The sequence below is a fragment of the Leguminivora glycinivorella genome, chromosome 12, assembly GCF_023078275.1.
Source record: "Leguminivora glycinivorella isolate SPB_JAAS2020 chromosome 12, LegGlyc_1.1, whole genome shotgun sequence".
In the NCBI taxonomy this organism is placed as follows: domain Eukaryota; kingdom Metazoa; phylum Arthropoda; class Insecta; order Lepidoptera; family Tortricidae; genus Leguminivora; species Leguminivora glycinivorella.
Window position 1 is genome coordinate 23,794,622 of NC_062982.1, and position 21,056 is coordinate 23,815,677.

Below are 21,056 nucleotides of genomic sequence, written 5' to 3' on the forward strand. Positions count from 1 at the left end.
GTATTTGGGTCTCTCGCACGCGCCGCGGCAGCACCACGCAGCGCAGCGCGTACTGACGCGACCGGCATCCTCCGGTTTCACATGTGCTCTCTGCACCTCGCTGCGTGCGAGCGCTACTCGAGGACAAACCGCGCGGCGCAAAATTTGTTACAAGCATTATTATTGGTTTTATACTGTGGTGTAGGCTTGTAATAATTGTAAAAAGAACTTTAAGTCGGAGTGAACTCACGTGGTGCACGAAGTGCGGCGGCTCCACAGCGGGCGTCGTGCTCAGGTGCTGCAGGATGAAGTCGTCGGACTGCTCGAGCCACAGGTCCACCCCGCGCAGCGGGTCGTAGTTGAACGGCCCGATGCGGAGCATGCCCACTGCGTTGTCGTATATGTCTAACACCTGGAAAGGCAATAAATGCTCTGTAGAGGGAGGACAGACAACACCACGTGGATAGTGGGGTATTCTGTTTCAGTTTTGGGTGATCTTTAAATTTTGGTGATTGTCAGCATGATGGTGTAGTATAAAATTCGATATAAATTTATAAAACAGCAAACTATAGTCACATTGTCAGTAATTACCATTGAGATTATTGTTCGTATTAACATGAATATAGAGGTAATAAGTGGAAGTAATCTATAAAGACATGGACACAATCACAAACAACGGAAAAATTAGTGGATCAAATAAGTCCAGCACAAAAAAAGTTTATTACCTGAGCCGAATGTGGCCCTCCGGTTATTGTCCTAGCTCCTCTCAGCGGCAGCTCAGGTCCCTGAAAATTAAATGTTAAATTCAAAATATGCTATTAGAGAAAGTGTAAACTGTATGTACAGTATTATGGGACCTTTTATGCATAGAAAGGTGTTTGAATAACAGTAACAATCTATACGTACAATACAGTAACTAACTATTGATTTGATTCCTAAAGTTTCTAACCGTTTTGGAAAGCGTTAGTGCGTTTTCAAATTATCCGATCTTATATCGGAAGGATTTGAAAGGCAAAAATCAAAGATGGCGGCTTAAATGTATGGGATATCGGTCCTACATATATCGGTCCGATATCGGATCGGATAATGTGAAAACGCACTTACGGTACTCCGCTTAAGTTATATGGCAACTGGTTGCGAAACTTGGTTGCCAAAACGGCCGGAGGGGTGTAGTTAGGTCGATCTAGAAAGGAATGATAGTTATTGAAATGAATTCCTCACCTTGTCCGGGAAGGTGGCGGGGAACAGGTCTCCCTGGCGGATGTCGACGCCGACGCCGGTGACGAGCGGCGCCGGCGCGCCGCCGCCCAGCGCCGTGTTCAGCTCGCAGCAGCACGCGAGGGTCAGGTCGATCTCCACGGACAGCCGGTGGAAAGATACTGGAACGTGATTATTATTATTATTCAGAGCCTACTGTGTCCCACTGCTGGGCAAAGGCCTCCCCCCTCTTTTTCCAATCTTCTCTAGTGCTACTTCTGGCCAGCTAATCAAAAATTAGTCTAGGTTATCCCGCCATCGCCGGTGTGGTCTGCCGGATCCCCGGTTTGACTCGTGGGACTCCCACTCCGTGGTTATCTTGGCCCACAAGTCGTCCGGCATTCGGCAGACATGGTCAGCCTAGTCCCACTTCAACTTAGCTGCTTTCCGAGCTACGTCTATTATTTGAGTCTTAGAGCGCAGCGTGGTGTTCCGTACCCGGTCCCTTAATTTTACACCTAATATGCTGCGTTCCATAGCTCTCTGGCAAACCCCGAGTTTGGACTTCTGAGCTTTCGTCAAAGACCATTAGTTTTTTGTAAGTTTTTGTTTCATAAGTGAAAACATATTTTAATTAATGTCTTAAATCCATACCAAGTTTTAATTATAACCGATTATTCCCAACAAATAATCGGTTCCGTTATGTTATAATTACCGACTAAATATACTTATACAAAATGAACTAAGATTATTCAGTTCCTGCCGGTACCTATATATTCTAATCACCATTTTTACAAAGGCAGAAAAGTTTTCTACAGTAATGCAATATTTAAGTGAACGATTAAGAAAAACTCGTCTTCACATAACTCCATCATAGCCGCTTCTTTTTCGATAGTGAAAGTCATTTACAAAATTGGTAAAGTAGACTTATGGGTGTCTTATACGTAATCTATAAACAAGTTCCGTGCACTTCTCTCTGTAAGGTATTATTAACTTTAATTAATTAATACATTCCTTTGAGAATCAGCGCTCCGATAGTTTAGGAGTGTTCTAATGGGTTCGGTGCCTTATAAGGCTGATGCCTTACATACTTATTAACAAGATACGAGTAGTTTCTGCCAATTTACTTGAGTAACATGTTGTGAATCAAGCCGCCGCCATACGACTCATACAATCGTAGTTATACACATTGAGCTGCAAAACCTACATGGAGAAATCATGAAAGAATTCATTGATAAATTCACCATGCACTTTTGTAGCTCACTGTTCGCTGTTATTTTAGCCGATTTGGTGAAATAACTGGAAACTCTTGAAACTTTGTCTCTTCCCCCTCCTTCCCTCTCTCTCTGCCCCTTCCTTTGTCTTGTCTCCTTTGTCTGCCTCTGACTCGTATTACGTATGTAGGTATTTGAAACAGGTACGACAATGTACAAATTGTACTTATTACATCAGAGAAACAACCAATAATTAGACTGGTAAACATCTCGTACGTATTTACGTCCTACTTGTCACAGTTTCGTGAGAGGCCCTGCCTGGAGACCCTTATTCGGCATTGCTAATTTGGCAACTGACTAACATACAAAACAACATACACAAGCCATGGTAAGCTAACTAATCGCAACAAAAATAAATAGTGATTGGTTTGGCTTGTTTAGCCGATGATTGGGATCAACGCGCGCCCACGCGGGGAAATATTTGCGACGCCGTTGGCAACATGACAAGCTAAATGTCTATGACTATTAGGAAGTAAATAGAGCATATTACGAATAAGTTAAATTTTACGTGTACCGTAGAAGCTGCTGACCCACATGGCTGTCTATGCCATGCTGTCTACTAGGTACAGTAGGTACTTACAACAAGGGCGGCTCACTCCGTGATTCTTGCGTTGAGTTACATTCAGTGGTGACGACCTTCGTGCGGCGCATTAGAACTTAAAGTCGGTTGTTCGCGTACAGTCCGTTTGTTAATGTAGGTAAGAATAGGCGAGAAGCCTAAAAAAACTAATTAGTCCGTCACTTAGATTATCAAAGAATTTTAGACACGTATTTTTTCTTTTTTCTCGTAAACGAAAAACGACTACGGTGCGTTGAAGTTTCGCGTGACGCCTAGACCAGATACAATTTTTACTTAGAAGTAACGTCACAAGCCCCCACTCTGGAATTTTGATGCTTTATATCTTTGTATTTTTTCATTAATTAGAAAAAGCGAAAAATATGTGTGCAGTATTTTTGGACGATCTAACTGACGGACTAAACAGAATGCCATTTTTTTTATGTAGTCGTCATCCTTCCCTATTATGATAGGCGGCATTTTGTGAATGCTTACACATGATGTTGGCGAACAGCTCGTCCGAGTAGCGATGCGGGTCGGTGAACCCCCCCACCAGCTGCAGCTCCAGCCTGCCCTCGGGGTAGCCCACGGCTAGCTGCTGGACCCTGGCTACTGGTCCCACTCTACTTACACATGATGTTGGCGAACAGCTCGTCCGAGTAGCGATGCGGGTCGGTGAACCCCCCCACCAGCTGCAGCTCCAGCCTGCCCTCGGGGTAGCCCACGGCTAGCTGCTGGACCCTGGCTACTGGTCCCACTCTACTTACACATGATGTTGGCGAACAGCTCGTCCGAGTAGCGATGCGGGTCGGTGAACCCCCCCACCAGCTGCAGCTCCAGCCTGCCCTCGGGGTAGCCCACGGCTAGCTGCTGGACCCTGGCTACTGGTCCCACTCTACTTACACATGATGTTGGCGAACAGCTCGTCCGAGTAGCGATGCGGGTCGGTGAACCCCCCACCAGCTGCAGCTCCAGCCTGCCCTCGGGGTAGCCCACGGCTAGCTGCTGGACCCTGGCTACTGGTCCCACTCTACTTACACATGATGTTGGCGAACAGCTCGTCCGAGTAGCGATGCGGGTCGGTGAACCCCCCCACCAGCTGCAGCTCCAGCCTGCCCTCGGGGTAGCCCACGGCTAGCTGCTGGACGCGGGCCACCATGGCTGCCGCGGCCTCGCCCGTGCCGGAGCCGTCGAGGTGTGCCAGGGCGACTGCTCCTGACCCTGAAAGAGATATATCAGCTGTAGAATCTTAGCTTGAAAATACTGGGAGGTTTTCAATAAGATCAAAATATACTGATGTTACATAGTGAATATTGTAGGTCAACTCAAGGGAGACCCAGTCTTCAGTTTTTTGTAGTTACTTGGTAGCGTAATTGACACAGAAAAATAATGTAATTTTTATTTCTGGTGGGTAAGCCGTTTACTGTACATGCAGGTATACCTCACTTTCCTCCAAAGTTTTTGAAACAAGTTAAGTTAGTTCGGTATACAAGGTACCTATTTATATGTATAAGTGCGTTTTCACATTATCCGATCCGATATCGGATGTAGGACCCATATCCCATACATTACAGGCGCCATCTTGGATTTTTTCTATTGAAATCCTTCCGATATCCGATATCGGATCGGATAATGTGAAAATGGACTAAGGCGTATTAGTATTTTATAACCTTTTTTTTTTTTTTTAAATTCATTTATTATTAGGGACTTAAATCATTAACATGATTATGCCAGCCCCATTGTACCTTATTCTAGTGTTTACAAATTGTACTTATTAAAGTAATCAATAGCAAAACGAAATATTTGCTTAGCCTCCTCTGAGGTGGGTACTGCTAAAATGCTCTGAAGCATACCTACATCCAATCTATTTACATTGAGTCTGCTAAGCAAAGATTTTCTCTCGCTTTCATTCCGTGCACATTCCGTCAAGATATGTTGCACATCTTCAACAAAACCACAAACTACGCAATTAGGGGATGGTTCTTTTTTCATTAGGTAAGCGAATTTTTTTGACGGGATGTGCCCGGAACGCAATCTTAAACCTATCTTAATTAATTGCCTACTTAACTGAGTATTAATGAAACAAGGTATATGAGGAGGTTATTTTATAACCTGTTAAGGATAATTTCTTACCTGAATGCCTCACAACGACTATAATACATGATGTGGCGTCATCAGATCCGATGATGTTTACGTTTTCTGAAAACAAATAGAAACAATAAATCGTCTTCGACCCATAAAATGACGAAATGAAACTTAAACACACGAGTGCAATAACATTGTTATAAGATAAGTTTAACGACGACTGTTATCTTTTGAATGTTTTTGTGGTGGAGTATGCGTGATCAGAGAATACATTTCCGTGACAGTATTCTGAGATTTCTCAGTGCGTGTGAAGTTAGGTAAATTCATTAAAAATTTAATATGTTTTCAACGAGATTTAGTTTACCTACCCAGCCCGACCATGAACATCATGGGTACATAAAGATATAGATATTATAGAAGATAGGATAGTATTTGGATAGTGACCTCAACAAGATCTTGCAGATCAAAGACTTAGGTTATTGTAGTCACAATATTTTAGCATGTTAACACCCACAATCATGTACCTAGGTTAAAATTGGCTACGTCAGTTACCTGAGAGCGCACCTGCGATACTCTCAATCGTAAAACACAGTCGCTGTGGCCGAGCTAGGAGTTAATGATGATCACTTGATCAGCAAATATCACTTGGGACACTCATGTACCCTGATCAGTAGCAACGGTCTGTGTTAGACTGAATGTCACACACATGTGGCACTATATGGCAAGGGTTGTGACGTTGCCTCCCGTGTGTCGAGCTTCTGCTGGTAACTGTGCACTACCTGCCAGTGGTTCACTCTGTATAAAGCTACTCATGCTGCGCCACGTATAATACACCCGGTGTGACGACGTCTGTGTGTGTACCCATTGTCATGCGGCACTACCGTCGTTATTAGCTCCCGCTGTGCCACGTACAGCAACCCAGGTGTGCCGACGACCCGCGGTGCTGCGGCTAGTATCTGAGCAGCCGCGTCGCGGTAGTGGACTGCGTGTGTAGATGTACTCACTGTCGTGCGGGATCACTACCACCGCTATTAGCTCCCGCTTTGCCACGAACAGCAACCCAGGTGTGCCGACGACCCGCGGTGCTGCGGCTAGTATCTGAGCAGCCGCGTCGCGGTAGTGGACTGCGTATGTAGATGTACTCACTGTCGTGCTGCACGACGGCAGCCAGCTCCCGCTGGGCGACATACAGCAGCCCAGGTGTGCCGACGACCCGCGGCGCTGCGGCTAGTAGTTGAGCGGCGGCGTCGCGGTAGTGGACTGCGTGTGTAGATGTACTCACTGTCATGCGGCACCACCGCCGCTAGCTCCCGCTGAGCGACATACAGCAGCCCAGGTGTGCCGACGACCCGCGGTGCGGCGGCTAGTAGTTGAGCGGCGGCGTCGCGGTAGTGGACTGCGTGTGTAGATGTACTCACTGTCATGCGGCACCACCGCCGCTAGCTCCCGCTGAGCGACATACAGCAGCCCAGGTGTGCCGACGACCCGCGGTGCGGCGGCTAGTAGTTGAGCGGCGGCGTCGCGGTAGTGGACTGCGTGTGTAGATGTACTCACTGTCATGCGGCACCACCGCCGCTAGCTCCCGCTGAGCGACATACAGCAGCCCAGGTGTGCCGACGACCCGCGGTGCGGCGGCTAGTAGTTGAGCGGCGGCGTCGCGGTAGTGGACTGCGTGTGTAGATGTACTCACTGTCATGCGGCACCACCGCCGCTAGCTCCCGCTGAGCGACATACAGCAGCCCAGGTGTGCCGACGACCCGCGGTGCGGCGGCTAGTAGTTGAGCGGCGGCGTCGCGGTAGTGGACTGCGTGTGTAGATGTACTCACTGTCATGCGGCACCACCGCCGCTAGCTCCCGCTGAGCGACATACAGCAGCCCAGGTGTGCCGACGACCCGCGGTGCGGCGGCTAGTAGTTGAGCGGCGGCGTCGCGGTAGTGGACTGCGTGTGTAGATGTACTCACTGTCATGCGGCACCACCGCCGCTAGCTCCCGCTGAGCGACATACAGCAGCCCAGGTGTGCCGACGACCCGCGGTGCGGCGGCTAGTAGTTGAGCGGCGGCGTCGCGGTAGTGGACTGCGTGTGTAGATGTACTCACTGTCATGCGGCACCACCGCCGCCAGCTCCCGCTGAGCGACATACAGCAGCCCAGGTGTGCCGACGACCCGCGGTGCGGCGGCTAGTAGTTGAGCGGCGGCGTCGCGGTAGTGGACTGCGTGTGTAGATGTACTCACTGTCATGCGGCACCACCGCCGCTAGCTCCCGCTGAGCGACATACAGCAGCCCAGGTGTGCCGACGACCCGCGGTGCGGCGGCTAGCAGTTGAGCGGCGGCGTCGCGGTAGCCGGGGTGCGCGCTGAGCAGCGCCCGCACCGACGTCGGGCACTCGTCCGCCAGCACCCCGTTCAGCACCACCACCATGCTGACACTGCAACCAAAACCACACGAGATAAGTTTCAGTATTGGCAATTACGCTGCGTTTTCACTTTGTGTTCTTAACAGGACCCGTAGTCGAATGGCATTTCTGCGACGCCATCAGATGCCGCTCGAAAGGCGCTATCTCTATCGCTCTTGCGTATTGGCACGACAGAGCCAGCGGCCTTTCGATCGGCGTCTGGCGTCGCTGAAATACCATTCGGCTAGCAGGCCCGTTCTGAGCGAGCATTCGTTCGTTCGTGCGCAGATGAAAACATTTGACTGCCATACCTTTATCGGTGCACGAAGGAACGAATGGTCGCTCAGAAGTCTCAGAATTGTTCAGAACACTAAGTCAAGACGCAGAAATTCTGTCAGCACAGGGTAAGATTGACTAAACATTTTCTTAGATGGATGAATGAGCAGACGGATCGTCGTCTGGTAAGCGATCACTGCCGCCCATACACGCCTAATATAATACCAGAATAATTATTGTGTGCTGTGTGTTCCGAGCACCATTAGTTTAAATTCAGTATAAAAGAAATAGATTTATAAAGAGCTAGGTATTTAATCTAAGTTATAGTTTTGTAGAAACCACAAGGTACATTAATAACATTTAAACATACCTGATTATGATTAATAAAGTCAAAGGAGACCAATTCCCATAAATGTATTTATATTTATAATCTGATCGTCGCAATATTTATTAGGCATCATTTCATGTCCGATACCTATCAAAATTCGTAGAAAGTCTTATCGCGGCAGCGTTACCTACCTAATTATATACATTTTTCCACATACTATGTAAAGATTGTAAAGAGTGAAACAAGAAATCAATTTCCGATTCTCGTCACTTTTACTTTCAAAGCTAATAAAGGTGAACGAACGTGCCTTGTTAACAAAACAACATGCAAGTAAATGTAAATTGTAAATTAGATATCGCAAACAAGACCAAACTCTTGTCTATACTTTTCTAAAACATATCATAGATTATATTTCTACATTGATGATAATGATGATCAAATATCAGTTAATATTTTTGCTACAATGTCACTTTGAAAGTCCTACGGTCTGACGAATTTGGTAGAAGTAAATTATGTTATTATTATCTATATTAGTAATTACTACAGGTATAGGTACCTAGTGGTACGTCATGACATGCGTAGGTCCTATTTAGAACTCTAAACACTATTTTCTGACACCAGTATGACTGCTCGAGTTGATTCAAAACCCAAAATGACAATATTTCTCCCTCGACTTTCTGACTCATAATCGCGACGGTAATCGTTTACGTTTTAGTGCTTCAAATGATATTTTTCTCGCTAAACCATCCACTTAGCATATGAAAACCTGTCAAAATATATCCGAGTGGCTGTTAACACACAAAGCTGGTATTCTGTACATTACAATGACAGAAGTGACGGTTGTAATGTATGCGGGGCGCCGGGTCGCGGGTGACGCGGCTACCGCGCTCATTTACATCTCGCCCACACACGATTTGTTCACTTTTTCAATTGTATGTTTGTAATAGGGGATAAAAAACTAAGTTTAAATGGCGCTGCAAGTCTCAGGTCCCTTGGTTTACGGTAAAGGGGTTGGCTTGACGAAATATTTTTCAGATGGCGATAATTTTAGCTAGGTACCTTGAGTTTATCATTAATGACAATTACGATTTAAAAGTGATTCATTTTCCGAGGATTTCAGAATTAGTAGATTAGATATAAATCATAATACCATGTTATTGTGACTGTTTTTATACTACGTCAGCACAGGGTGAAATGAAAAGGACCAGTCGTACTTTGCATAGTGGCTTTTGAGGTCATAATGAACAACTTTTGTTCCCCTGCTTGACCAATGCTGATATTGCGAAAACAAAGTTGGCTGTGAGCGGCACCACGTCAGTCGGAAGACGGAACGTATGGTACGGCCAACTTTTTTCGCTATTACAGTATTGGTTCCATAATAAAAGTTGCTGTATGGCTGGTCCTTTTTATTTCAGCCTGTAAGACTCCTGCAAATCCTAAGGTGTTACATTTTCTTCACAGTGCGTTCCTTGACCGAACAGCAACAGGTAAATATCAAATTACTCAAGTTCTTATTACTTCAGCTTAAGGTAAGGAAAGGTACCGTTTTACTTTACCGAATATTTACCGAAATAACCTAAGCTACCTACTACTACATTTCAAACTTTAGCTATCCATACAAACATTTCTTATTACGTCTCTGGATCAGCATCAGAAAAATATTGTTGGTACAAATTGCTCAACCATCGAATTCCTTTTATATTTGTATTAATATACAACAAATTAGGTGAATGTTTCCAATATCCGGAGAGGAAAATAGCGACTAAGTTTGTAATGTTTGTATGGAGAAACAGTGACGCGCATTCATCTTATTTCCGAGAAACTTTGCACGAGTCCACGACTATTAAATAGTACCTATGTAACTTCAGCACTAGGTAGGTACTTACTTATCTTGAAACACGATAATTCTCGTAAAACAAAAAAAGCTTCTCGTATAACCTACCTCTTCACACAAATCAAAACACAAAAACACAAACTTTTAACGTTCATGGCAACCGTCATTATCACTAACAATATCTCATTTATTAATATCTCGAGACCACAGATAATGCACTCAATAACGCGATAAACAAATTAGTATAATAATTATTGACGTGATATTGATATAGTCCCAAGTCCAACTGTAAACATGAGTGGAGCGAGGGATTTCACGCAAATAGTTTAGCGGTCACCGGCTAGTGATGCGTGCTATAGCATACTCGTTAGAGCACTGAGACTGATCAAATAAGGGATTTGAGGTAATTCCGACAACTATCAGTTGAATAGGTAAATAAAGATGACATTTTATTGGCTTAGATTAGATTAGATTTTTTATTTCTTTGTAGAGATTACGATGTAAATTAGCATCGGTGATAAAATATGACGGTTGATGAGTTGAAAATTAGTTTTACGATCATCATCATTAAAAAAAGGAACACAAATCTAATTACATCTCCTAAATTATTGATAAAATTAAGTTTTATTTGGTGGCAAAACAGTATGTACAAAATCAATGTTGTGTATTCTCCTAATTTATTACGGAAACTCAGAATATACTTACAATTAGGTACATATATCATACTGTCGAAGAGTAAAGACAGACATGAGTCAGAGAAAGACAAAGTCAAAGGAGTAGTTAACTGAACTTTGTACAATACTTATTTCAAGTGATAAAATATGTCAAACAACCTTCATCTTTTTTAAATTTTAGCAATTGACACTTAATATTTCATAAACTCTAGAATGACGAGCGCCACCGAAAGTTACAATAAAAAGGGAGTCTGTGATTATCCCAAGGCACCCGAAAAACTCCATATATAGCCATGTTAAACCACAAAGTAAATAACCATAAACCATTCCGTTTGTTCTGGATTGTTTGACGTTCATAAATTACGTATCGTCTATTCATAGCTCAATATCGACCGGAACATTTAATGCCATACAAAACCATTGACGTCTTCGCTAAACAATATCTAATAAACTGGCAATTACAATCGTGGTGATACATCTTGTCATCTTGTGTAGGATCATATAAGGTATTAGGTAAGGTATAGCGGGACAAATCTCGACTAGGGGACAATTGTAACTGATGCGTTTTTTCTATTATTACACTATGATGTTGAGTGTATCCACTGAATACGCCTACCATATATTATAACCGGTGGACTGGACACTCTATTTTATAATGCAATCATTGTAAAACAGAAAAAATGGATCAGTTACATTTACCCCGCTTCCCTAAATATATGGTCATACCGAAAATGGTTTAAATATACTCGTTAAAAACACAATATATTTCATCTAACTTTTCATTCATATTAATAACCATTAACTTTATTGCACGTTAAGTATCATCGCAGTACATTGAGGCTGAGAAAAGACGTAAAAATTAATGTAAATGTCACAAGTTATTTTATAAAAGTCGAAATAAATGTTTACGATGTACGCTTCTAATTCTTATTCTTTTTTACGAATAAATATATCGAAGTACAGTAACATCCCTAATAGGATGTTTATAACTTTTATAAGCAAAGGTAACAGTAACACGATAAGCGAGAATGTCCTCTCATGACTCATAATAAACTTATCGATTTTCGAGTACATTGCTCACCTACTAATAAACAAAGTAATATTCTCGTCCTGTGCAATAACGCGTTTTACTGCTTCGAGTACTTCGCACTTTAAAATTGATGGCAGGAGGCGAAGAGATAAAGGAGGACTCGGCTCGACAGCATAAAAAATGGACGAACGAAAGTAATGCAGCCATACTGCCGGACTAGTCGAAATGAAAATCGTTGACGCTAGACGCCGATCAAAAACGCAGTCTGGCTTTGTCGCTCCAATAAGGAAAAGCTATAAAGATAGCTACCTATGAAAACGATATTATTGTGAGCGTTTGTGCATTTGGCTACGTATTCTGGCAAGAAAACAAGAGAGAAACTGCAAAGGTGGTCACAGATGACAAGTAAAGAAGATAATGTTATTCGTCTCCTGCTGTGCTTTCCTTTCTGGTATGTTACATGCGATATCTATTTAGATGTATACCTGTACAAATTACCAAGTTTAATTACAATTTGCAAAAACCGTTGTCAGACCTCACAAGTGGCGAGAAATGATAGATTTGATTGCGGTACTATTGGTTTGATGTTTCATTTGCATTTGGATATGTGGAGAATAAATTAAATACTTGTTTTAGAATACTTTCACATCGCGATGAGTAAAGAACGCATATATGGATAGTAATATTCGATGAGCTTTGCGATTGCATATAAACTCCGGATGTAATGTGTCTAATTATAAAGGTAAATATACTCTGGCTAGTTTGCGGTTATTTTCATTTGATTCGCGAATTAGAGCGTAGGTTAGGTAAAGGTGTAATCAGTTTAGTGGTAGGTAGTATCGCTTAGTTTGTAACAAACCGGTATAGTTTGCACAGATTTAATTGTAAATATATACTATAGACCAAGCAAATACATCTTCTTAGCGTGTCAAACTAAGTCAGGCAAAACGTCTCTTAGGTATAGGTATAGTCTGTCTCACTATTTGTGATAATGGTTTCATATAACAAAACAGGAATTGGGTATCAAACAGGAGTCCCAAGCTCTGTGACGGTCATTTAATCATCACATGAGGTCACACTAATAGTTTGTCCATATTGGTCATAAACTCCTATTTTACAACACAATGTCACAAAAGTGTAAGTAATATTGCTCCTGGTAGTTACCGACCATCACTGCCACCTGCGGGTTGGAATACAAGTCCAATCGTCCTTGGCACAACGAGGTATGATTAATGAGCGGTTGTAAGAAATTGAGACGCACACGACCCGTAAAAAGTGGGCAAGTACCGGGATAAAGGGTTCCGTAATACGGGTAAATTAACTGTGTACCTACCGAACAAGTGGGAGATTGCTACAGATTGCTGAAACCAAGGCTAGCTGCAGCTTGAAATACAGCTTCACAAGTCGAATCGTCCTTCGACCAATAATGAGGTATGATTAATGAACTCGGGTATGGAATTGAGACGCACACGACCCGTAAAAACCGGGCAGGTGTGTTGGAACACGAGAAAGGAAGGGTTCCGTATTGTGTATTGGATCAGTTTGTAGGACACAATCTAATTCATAAAGAAAATACTGAGTGTCATGAAATTATCATGAACATTACTGGATCCTTACAATTCAACCAACGGTTTAACTCAACTAAATATTTTCCATCAAATTGTAAAACATTTCTCCAAACAAACAACACTCATTGATTGTTAACGAAGTGGCACAACTTTCCTGGTTAAATAAAATCGTTTACAAAACTTAAGACCATTGCCTTCGGAATCCTAAAAACGATCATTGCGCCGTGGTGCGCTCTAAAATAACTTGAGTAAACCATTGGAGGCAACAATAGGCTAATTATATGGCTCAAAATAAATGACCATTACTGGCCACAAATATATCCATTACTGGTACCATCAATCACTGACACAAAGTATCAGTTGTAAAAAGAGTACGAAATTTTGCTTTCAATAATGTTAAGGTTTTATCTTTAAGTTCAGTTGACAAATGTCTTGCTGGTGTAAGATGTTTGTAAGGACTTTACATTATACATTTAGGCATCTGGTTATTTGACCTTCAGGCAACATTGGTAAAATCAAATTAGATTTAAATTTATCACTAAATTAATGTTTAAAAGAGGAAGGGAAGTGCAATGAATTACATTTCTGTGTTACTTGCGTACCTTATTACAATCATTACGATAGGAAGTTTCCAAATTACACGAATCGCCATCGACACAGACATAATTACCATGATAGTAAAACGCGACATCTAACTATCTTCATGATAAGTTATTTGGAATTTGTCCCCTCAAATCAATTGACAAACTACACTGGCGGTGCTCCAAAATAACACGAAATTAAACCTCACTCTTCGTTTTTAAGCAGAAAAATGTAACTTACTGATGCAATACAGCCTATTTACCAGATAGACAAGAGACCCAAGGAAGATAAATCCCTCCTTTTTCATAACTCAATAGTAATTACCTTAAAAAATATCTTCTTCAACGCATATACACTCACTTATCTTTTAAAAATAGAACACTGACACTTTACACTTGGTTGACCAAGAGGAATATAAAACTGTACGATCTCGCCAGCAGCATCCGACTGAGGCGTTATCTCAGACAGCGCGAGTTACTAGCCTGTTATTGTTATGATAACGCTTATTATATTTAGCTTGGAAATAGCCCCGATAACGCAATGAGCAATTAAGAAATATGCCATATCGTGCAAACAACGCTGTGCATAAGCAATTAAGGCGATTATGCTAAACTTCCTAGAAAATAATTGCGATTATCAATGGGTGTTTTGAAAACATAGACAATGTTATATAAATGAATAGTTTGTACGCGCTCAGCTTACAACTTACAACTGATATGTGCATTGTGCACACTGAACTGTCGACTAAGTACGTACTGATATTGCAAAACCACCAAACTTTGCCAGGTCAGGCCCCGTAGCCGAACGGCATTTCTACAATGCGAAACGAAAACGAAACGCCGCCAAAGGTAGTCTGGCTCTGTCGCGCCAATATACTTAAGAGCGATGGAGATGGATATCTACGAGCGTTTCGTTTCGTGAGCGTTTGTGCATTCGGCTACGCACGCTGAACACAAAGTTTTGTTGTGAAAAAATGGCTCGAAACTAGATAACAATCACCAATTTGTTACCTAGTAAATGTTACATTGGGATATTTTGCACTAAATACCCTACACTTGCTGAGTGAGTTTTTTAGTAGGAATGAAGGCCTAATTATTTCAAAGAAGGTTTAAGGGTTAATATACATCCAAGAAATATAAGTGGTTGACCTACCATGGGGGCATAACTGCATATTGTGTCGACAAGTTGAAGGTATGCATAATCAAGACGATTATCCTAATAATCGCACTTCCTAGAACTTCTGTCATTATCAATTGTCAACGCTCGTTCAGAAACCTGAGGTTAAAACTGGTAATTAATTACAGCATGACATGGCAAACAGGGTTTAGATTGGCTAGAACATTTCTGGGAAACGGTATTGACAGTTTCATGTCGTAATTGCCCTGTTTCATCAGTCGAATTATCATGTTGATCGGATGCGTTTGTTTTTAAAAATTATCAAGTTTCAACTTTCCAGACGGTATTGTAGAAGCCACAGATGTCATATATACCATAGATCAAGCAAACGTATCTACTTAGCGTGTCAAATGAACTCAGTGAAATCCACTGAGTTGTCCGTCTTTAATCGCAGCTTGCAGCTTTCGGGCGTCAATTTTTGTAAGTTGAAGTCAATCAAAACATAAAAAATGCCTCGTTACGTGATATTCAATTGCAACAACACAAAAATTATGAACAATCAAGAGCCTGAGATATATTTAAAATTACAGGCAAGAAACAACTTCAGTACCTTTTAGTTAGATTGGTGATCTATTTAAGAGGGGGTCGTACGAAATCCTCGAAAAGTGCATTCGGCGTTTAACAAATGCTGCTCACATTTCTAAATTAAATGAAATAAAATAAATGGAGTTATTATCTTAAAGAGTGTGTCTACAACTTTTGACTATTCAGAATCTCTAATTATTAAAGGTATAATAAATAAACACACGCAAAGTTGACCTAAAATGAGAAAAACGTATGTCGCCGTTTAGTAAACTTTGTTAAAAAAATTCAATACTTTAGTTATAACATTAAGTGATTCTAAAAGCCAGATAAATGGACTAGAAGTTTTGAGGTTTTTTATATTTTTCCTCTCAAAGGCAACAAAGAAATTTTACCTTAAATTTAAAGTATCGTAAAATTTCCATACATTCGCCATTGCTGTCAGAATTCTCCTTTCGATTAGATGCCGTGAGCGGCTCATCGGAGGCAGACGTGTCGCCGGTCGCTCCGCGTTGACAATTAAATTTGACAAATATTTTGACAGAAAATGGTGTACGTACACGAAAAACCATACCAGTGTAAAACTGTGCTCAAAATAAATAGGGTAAATCAAATATGTCAGGTGGAGATCCAATCTCATTTAAAATTTAAAGGTGCATGGCTTGTGCATAAAAAATAAATAAAAATATATCACATTATTAAAGAAAATAACGAACACAACCGAATGAGTATAAATGATTTCATTCTAGTTCGGTTAAATTTAAAAAAGTTTCATGTTTTGTTTTACTCATCGGAATACATTTTCATTACGCTGGTATTAACAGTACGTCATTTTAAAAATATATATGACAGTACCTACGTCAAATTTTGTCAACCAAACTTCACAGGTTGTATCTAAACAATTACAATTTAATTTATTCATACATATTCAGATACGTATTAATCGATTCTTACTTAGAATAGAAAAAAGGGGAATGCGAGCGGGTATAGGTATAGTGCTTCTGGTTCAAATTTAATTGTGTATATAAAAAAATGACTCAATTTCATTAAAGATTTACTTTGTGCATACCGCGAACACGTAACCGTAAGTTGAAAACAATAATAATTATAAATCACCTAAATGGGTCCATATTGGCTCATATAAAATTATTTGTTATAAAATTATTGTTTATACCGATTTGTGCTCCGAATGATCATTTCTCATAATTTTACTTATCATAATTTTGTTTCATTATTATCAATAGTACTACTATCACTGTTCATAATAATCATTTAGTCGAAATTTTTTAATCATAAATTCTATACAAATATTTAATAACATTCATAATTTTGTGTTTAAGAAAATCATTCATCATAAAATTATTTAAAAAGTTTTGGGGAAGTTCTATGAAAAACTTGTGCCATTTATAGAAGCGCGCTTGAAGATTTTACAGTGACATTTACAATTTACATTAAAAATTCGTTTCTGGTTCGCTCACGGTCAACCTAACACGCTCCTCCTCGCTACGCTCGTCGTCGCACCTAACTGGACTGTCACATGTGATGTCTGTTCTGTTAACAATAATATAACGATAAATTATATTACTCGCAATCGTTATGATCAATAAGTATATAAACATAAACATTAGTATAAAACGTATTTATGATGAATGACATTATGAACATAAGTCCTTCGAAGTTACGATAGTTATTAACATAAAATTGTTATAAATAATGATCATTATAATGTAAAATTGTATGAGAAACATTTTCGGACTACCAATAATCTATATAACAATTTTATATGAACTTTGGCGCACCCCACCTAAATACATCGTTGTTTACAAAGCGCTTGTTTTGAATGGCACTTCTCCACTCAACTAGCCAAAATATTCATGGAAAACCAGCTGGTGACCAGCATAAATGACTATGAACAGCCGTGCAAAAATATCTGATTTTCTATAGGGGGTCATAAGTATATGACGACATGTTCCCGGCAAAAATTTGTGATGCTCCGTGACCGGCAAAAACATCGTCTCTCTTTCTAGCGTCTCGCGAGCGTATAGCGTCGGGCCAACTGTATGGAAAAAGACGCCGCGTCAGCGCGGCCATACAGTTGGCCCGACGCTACGATCGCAAGACGGTAGATGTGGGAGGGTCCTTATCCGCATACATATCTGATCGGGTCGCTTAAAAATATTTGATTCTTTATAAAAACCTAAATTACACTCTCACCCGCATAAATATCTATCCATTGTTAAAGCAAATATATATCTTACGGGCTAGAAATCATTAATATGTAATTAAAGTGCAATAATAAACCCTACCTGGTTGCCTTACAGCCGTTAATTGTATGAGGTGATTTGACAGTTCACAAAAACGGTATAGACTTTGTGTCATTGGATATGTCTGTCTCATCTGCTCTTAAATTATGACAAGTAAACTTATTGCAAATCTAGTATCAGAAGCCTTTATAGGTACAAGCTTTTATTCAACTTGCCTTGTTAGTTATGTTAGTTTGAGTCAAAACGTAGAAGCTAAATTTGACCCACTTTCCGGTTTCCAATTGAGCTGAAATTTTGCACACATATGTAAATCAAGTGACAATGCAATATTATGGTATCATGGAGCTAATCTGATGATGGAGCAGAAAGGTGATCATAGGAACTCTGTTATGAAACGTCGTATCCCCATTGAGTCAGGGGTTTTTAGAAATGTCTCGGAGAGCAATAAATATTTTTTTTGCAAAAAAAACATTATAAATTGGGAGGTGTAATTTTTTATTATCTCTTACATAGCATTAAGAAGAAAAACCGACCAAGAGCGCGTCAGTGTAGGGTTCCGTAGTTTCCGACATTTTACATAATGACAATTTAATAAATACCGTAATTTGGGGTGAAAAGGGTTCCGGGGGTATATAATGTTATTATATTTCTTGACATATACTTTCTATTTTCCGCAATCAAAGTAGGAAAATAATATATATTATGTTTTTTTTTTTATTATTATTATTGGTATTTAGGACAACAGCCGTAAATATTCAACTTACATAGGTATTTTTATATAGTCTTAGGCCAATAACAGTTATCTGTTGAGTGAAAATTATTATACACAATATGTTACTAAAAAAAAATGTGTGAATATTTAAAATTACAGTGAAAATGTGCAAGCCACACATTTTTATTTACAGTTTCATGTCTGTCAAAGTTGACGTTCAAATTTATTGGATTTTTACTCATTTTAATCGTTCATTATCCTTTTGAATGTGTATACACTTCTAAAGTTTATGTATAACAGAAAATCATATGACATATTTTCATTTTTATAATGGTTTTCATGAAGAAAGCGATGCAACTGTGTTGGGGAATTTTTACGGGATGAATAAATATCCGCGGCCTGAGGGGTGAATGGGATCAGGAATGGGGGGAATCGGGTCGCAAGTAGGTTTACGAAGGGGCTGATTAGGGTCGGAAGAGGGGTGAATTGGGATGAAATGAAATGAAATGAAATGAAATGAAATGAAATGAAATATTTATTTGTCAATAAAAATGGGTGTACATAAAAGATCTTATTCTATGAAAAGTATCTCCACTTTCAGCCTATTATAGACATACAAATAAAATTACCTTAACAACTATATTTACAAAACTTATAACTATATTTACATTGGGATTTAAGGAATGTCAGGTGCAAAGTGTTCCGAGTTGCCATAATACATTTTTTCCAAACACCACTTGTATAATTCTGATTTGAAATTCGGCAATTCTAGTTCCTTCAGATCATTAGGAAGGTGGTTATAAATTTTTACACACATGAATACTATATTTTTATTAACGAGGGCAGATGTTGTTCCCGGGTAATGTAGGTTTAATCCATGACGAGTATTATACCTCGAGGTGGAGGCAAAACTACAGAAAGAGTTAATGTTACTTTTTACAAATAAACACGCCTCATAAATATAAAGAGAATAAAGTGTTAAAACCTTTAATTCTCGAAAGATTGGTCGACATGAGTCAGTTTGACTGACGCCGTATACTGCTCGCAAGCATTTTTTTTGTAGCAAAAATACCTTTGGAACGGATGTGTGGTCAATGCTTGTCACATTGTATAAAATATATATAACTTACCTAAAGTGGTATTTTTATGAATGACCTCTCTGTATATGGACGCAATTTATACGTCAATGTATTGCTTCGTAGTTAGACTAGATACAAGAAATTAACACTTAGAAATGTTAATCACACTTCTGTCTACCTCCACGTTTCTACTTAACTCCGCAAAAATCACCCATGGTTGCTATAATATAGACGGATTACTTTAAAATAAAAATCATAAGTATGAAACTATACAACTAGGGAAGAAGTAAAATTATTTTATTGAATCATTTTTGATTTGTTCTTTTTCAAGTTTATATAAATAATAAATTTTCAATTCGCTCAAAGGTTGGAAGAGATCCCTTATAGGGATAAGTTCGCCTTTGTACATCATAACTTTACTGTATTTTTATGTCCTAACTTGTCTTATGTACAATAAAGTGTTCACATACATACATACATATATTGAAATAGATATCATACACGAAAGAAAAAACGACAAGGCCCACGGTGGCTGAGCCGGGAATCAAACCGGGTCTTCAGCTTACGCAGCTAACGTTATTACCAGCCAGGCCAGGCCAGGTTAAAAAAACCGGCCAAATGAGAATCTATTTTCGCACAATTGTTAAACTAAATTATTTTTACTAGCTACCTCCAAAATACCAAATAAAATTGGGCTACATAGTACATCGTTTTCTGAAGATTTTGGGTTCATGGGGTCGGAACGGGTATACCTAACGTAATTTATGGTGAATAGGGCCAAAACCGACTTTTGAACGTCGATAGCAGTTTTTTTATATGTGCCATGCTAATTTTTTACACAAAAAATCTTCCGGCAGTGTGAACTTCGGTTTGTCTTTGAAAATATGTCGTTTTATTTAGTAATTTTCGCTCACCCTAACGTTGGAGTGAATAGGGTCGGGAAGGGGGTGAATAGGGAAAAGGGTTGACTCTTTCGGATTGCGAACAAAATATGACCTGTCACGAGCGTATTATATTTATTTTACCAAAAAATAAGGATTTAATATGTTATGAGTGGTCGGTAATAAAATCTACACATATTATGATAACCCTTAACCAACCTTTATAGTTAGATGGTGCTCTGACGCGGTGAATAAGTAAGTATGGTCGTGGGCAGTGCGGATAACGTGTCAAAATATAAGCATAGTTTGTTGCTATTTTTCATGTTTAAATAAACTTCTAAACTAACGTAGTGGGTATTAAAGTAAAAGGTTCACAGTGAATATTAGGTTGCCAGAAATGTGTTCAGCTATACCATTGTATTGAATTTTGTATCATAAAGTCAAACTAGGTATTTACTACTAATGATTTACTCTGTGGGGTGTCTTTGATCACTTGCATGGGGTAACATTTACCATAATGACACATAGTTAATTATTGTCTGATTTTGTCACGGTACTTGTTGAGGCTGATAATTTGATCGCTTCTTGTGATAAATATTGAAATAATTGCAAATAAAGTTGGTTTTTCGAAGATGTTAATTTTT

The 21,056-nt window shown here is 40.0% G+C and overlaps 1 protein-coding gene across 6 annotated transcripts in view; it reads right to left on the reverse strand.

The window, feature by feature from the left end:
• Nucleotides 1-21,056, reverse strand: part of LOC125232183 (protein N-terminal asparagine amidohydrolase) — a 179,084-nt gene that overhangs the window by 3,505 nt on the left and 154,523 nt on the right. For 2 of the 6 annotated variants that reach the window (XM_048137816.1, XM_048137814.1), the window contains 6 exons: nucleotides 7,326-7,519; nucleotides 5,140-5,205; nucleotides 4,045-4,227; nucleotides 1,201-1,358; nucleotides 705-764; nucleotides 230-391 (listed from right to left, as the gene is read on the reverse strand). In XM_048137816.1, coding sequence (XP_047993773.1) covers nucleotides 230-391; nucleotides 705-764; nucleotides 1,201-1,358; nucleotides 4,045-4,227; nucleotides 5,140-5,205; nucleotides 7,326-7,512 — 816 coding nt within the window. In that variant the 5' untranslated portion in view covers nucleotides 7,513-7,519. Of the gene's footprint in view, nucleotides 1-229; nucleotides 392-704; nucleotides 765-1,200; nucleotides 1,359-4,044; nucleotides 4,228-5,139; nucleotides 5,206-6,373; nucleotides 7,150-7,325; nucleotides 7,520-10,032; nucleotides 10,290-14,102; nucleotides 14,240-21,056 lie in introns of those variants that run through there. The other 4 variants (XM_048137815.1, XM_048137817.1, XM_048137813.1 and 1 more) reach the window with 4 other exon arrangements.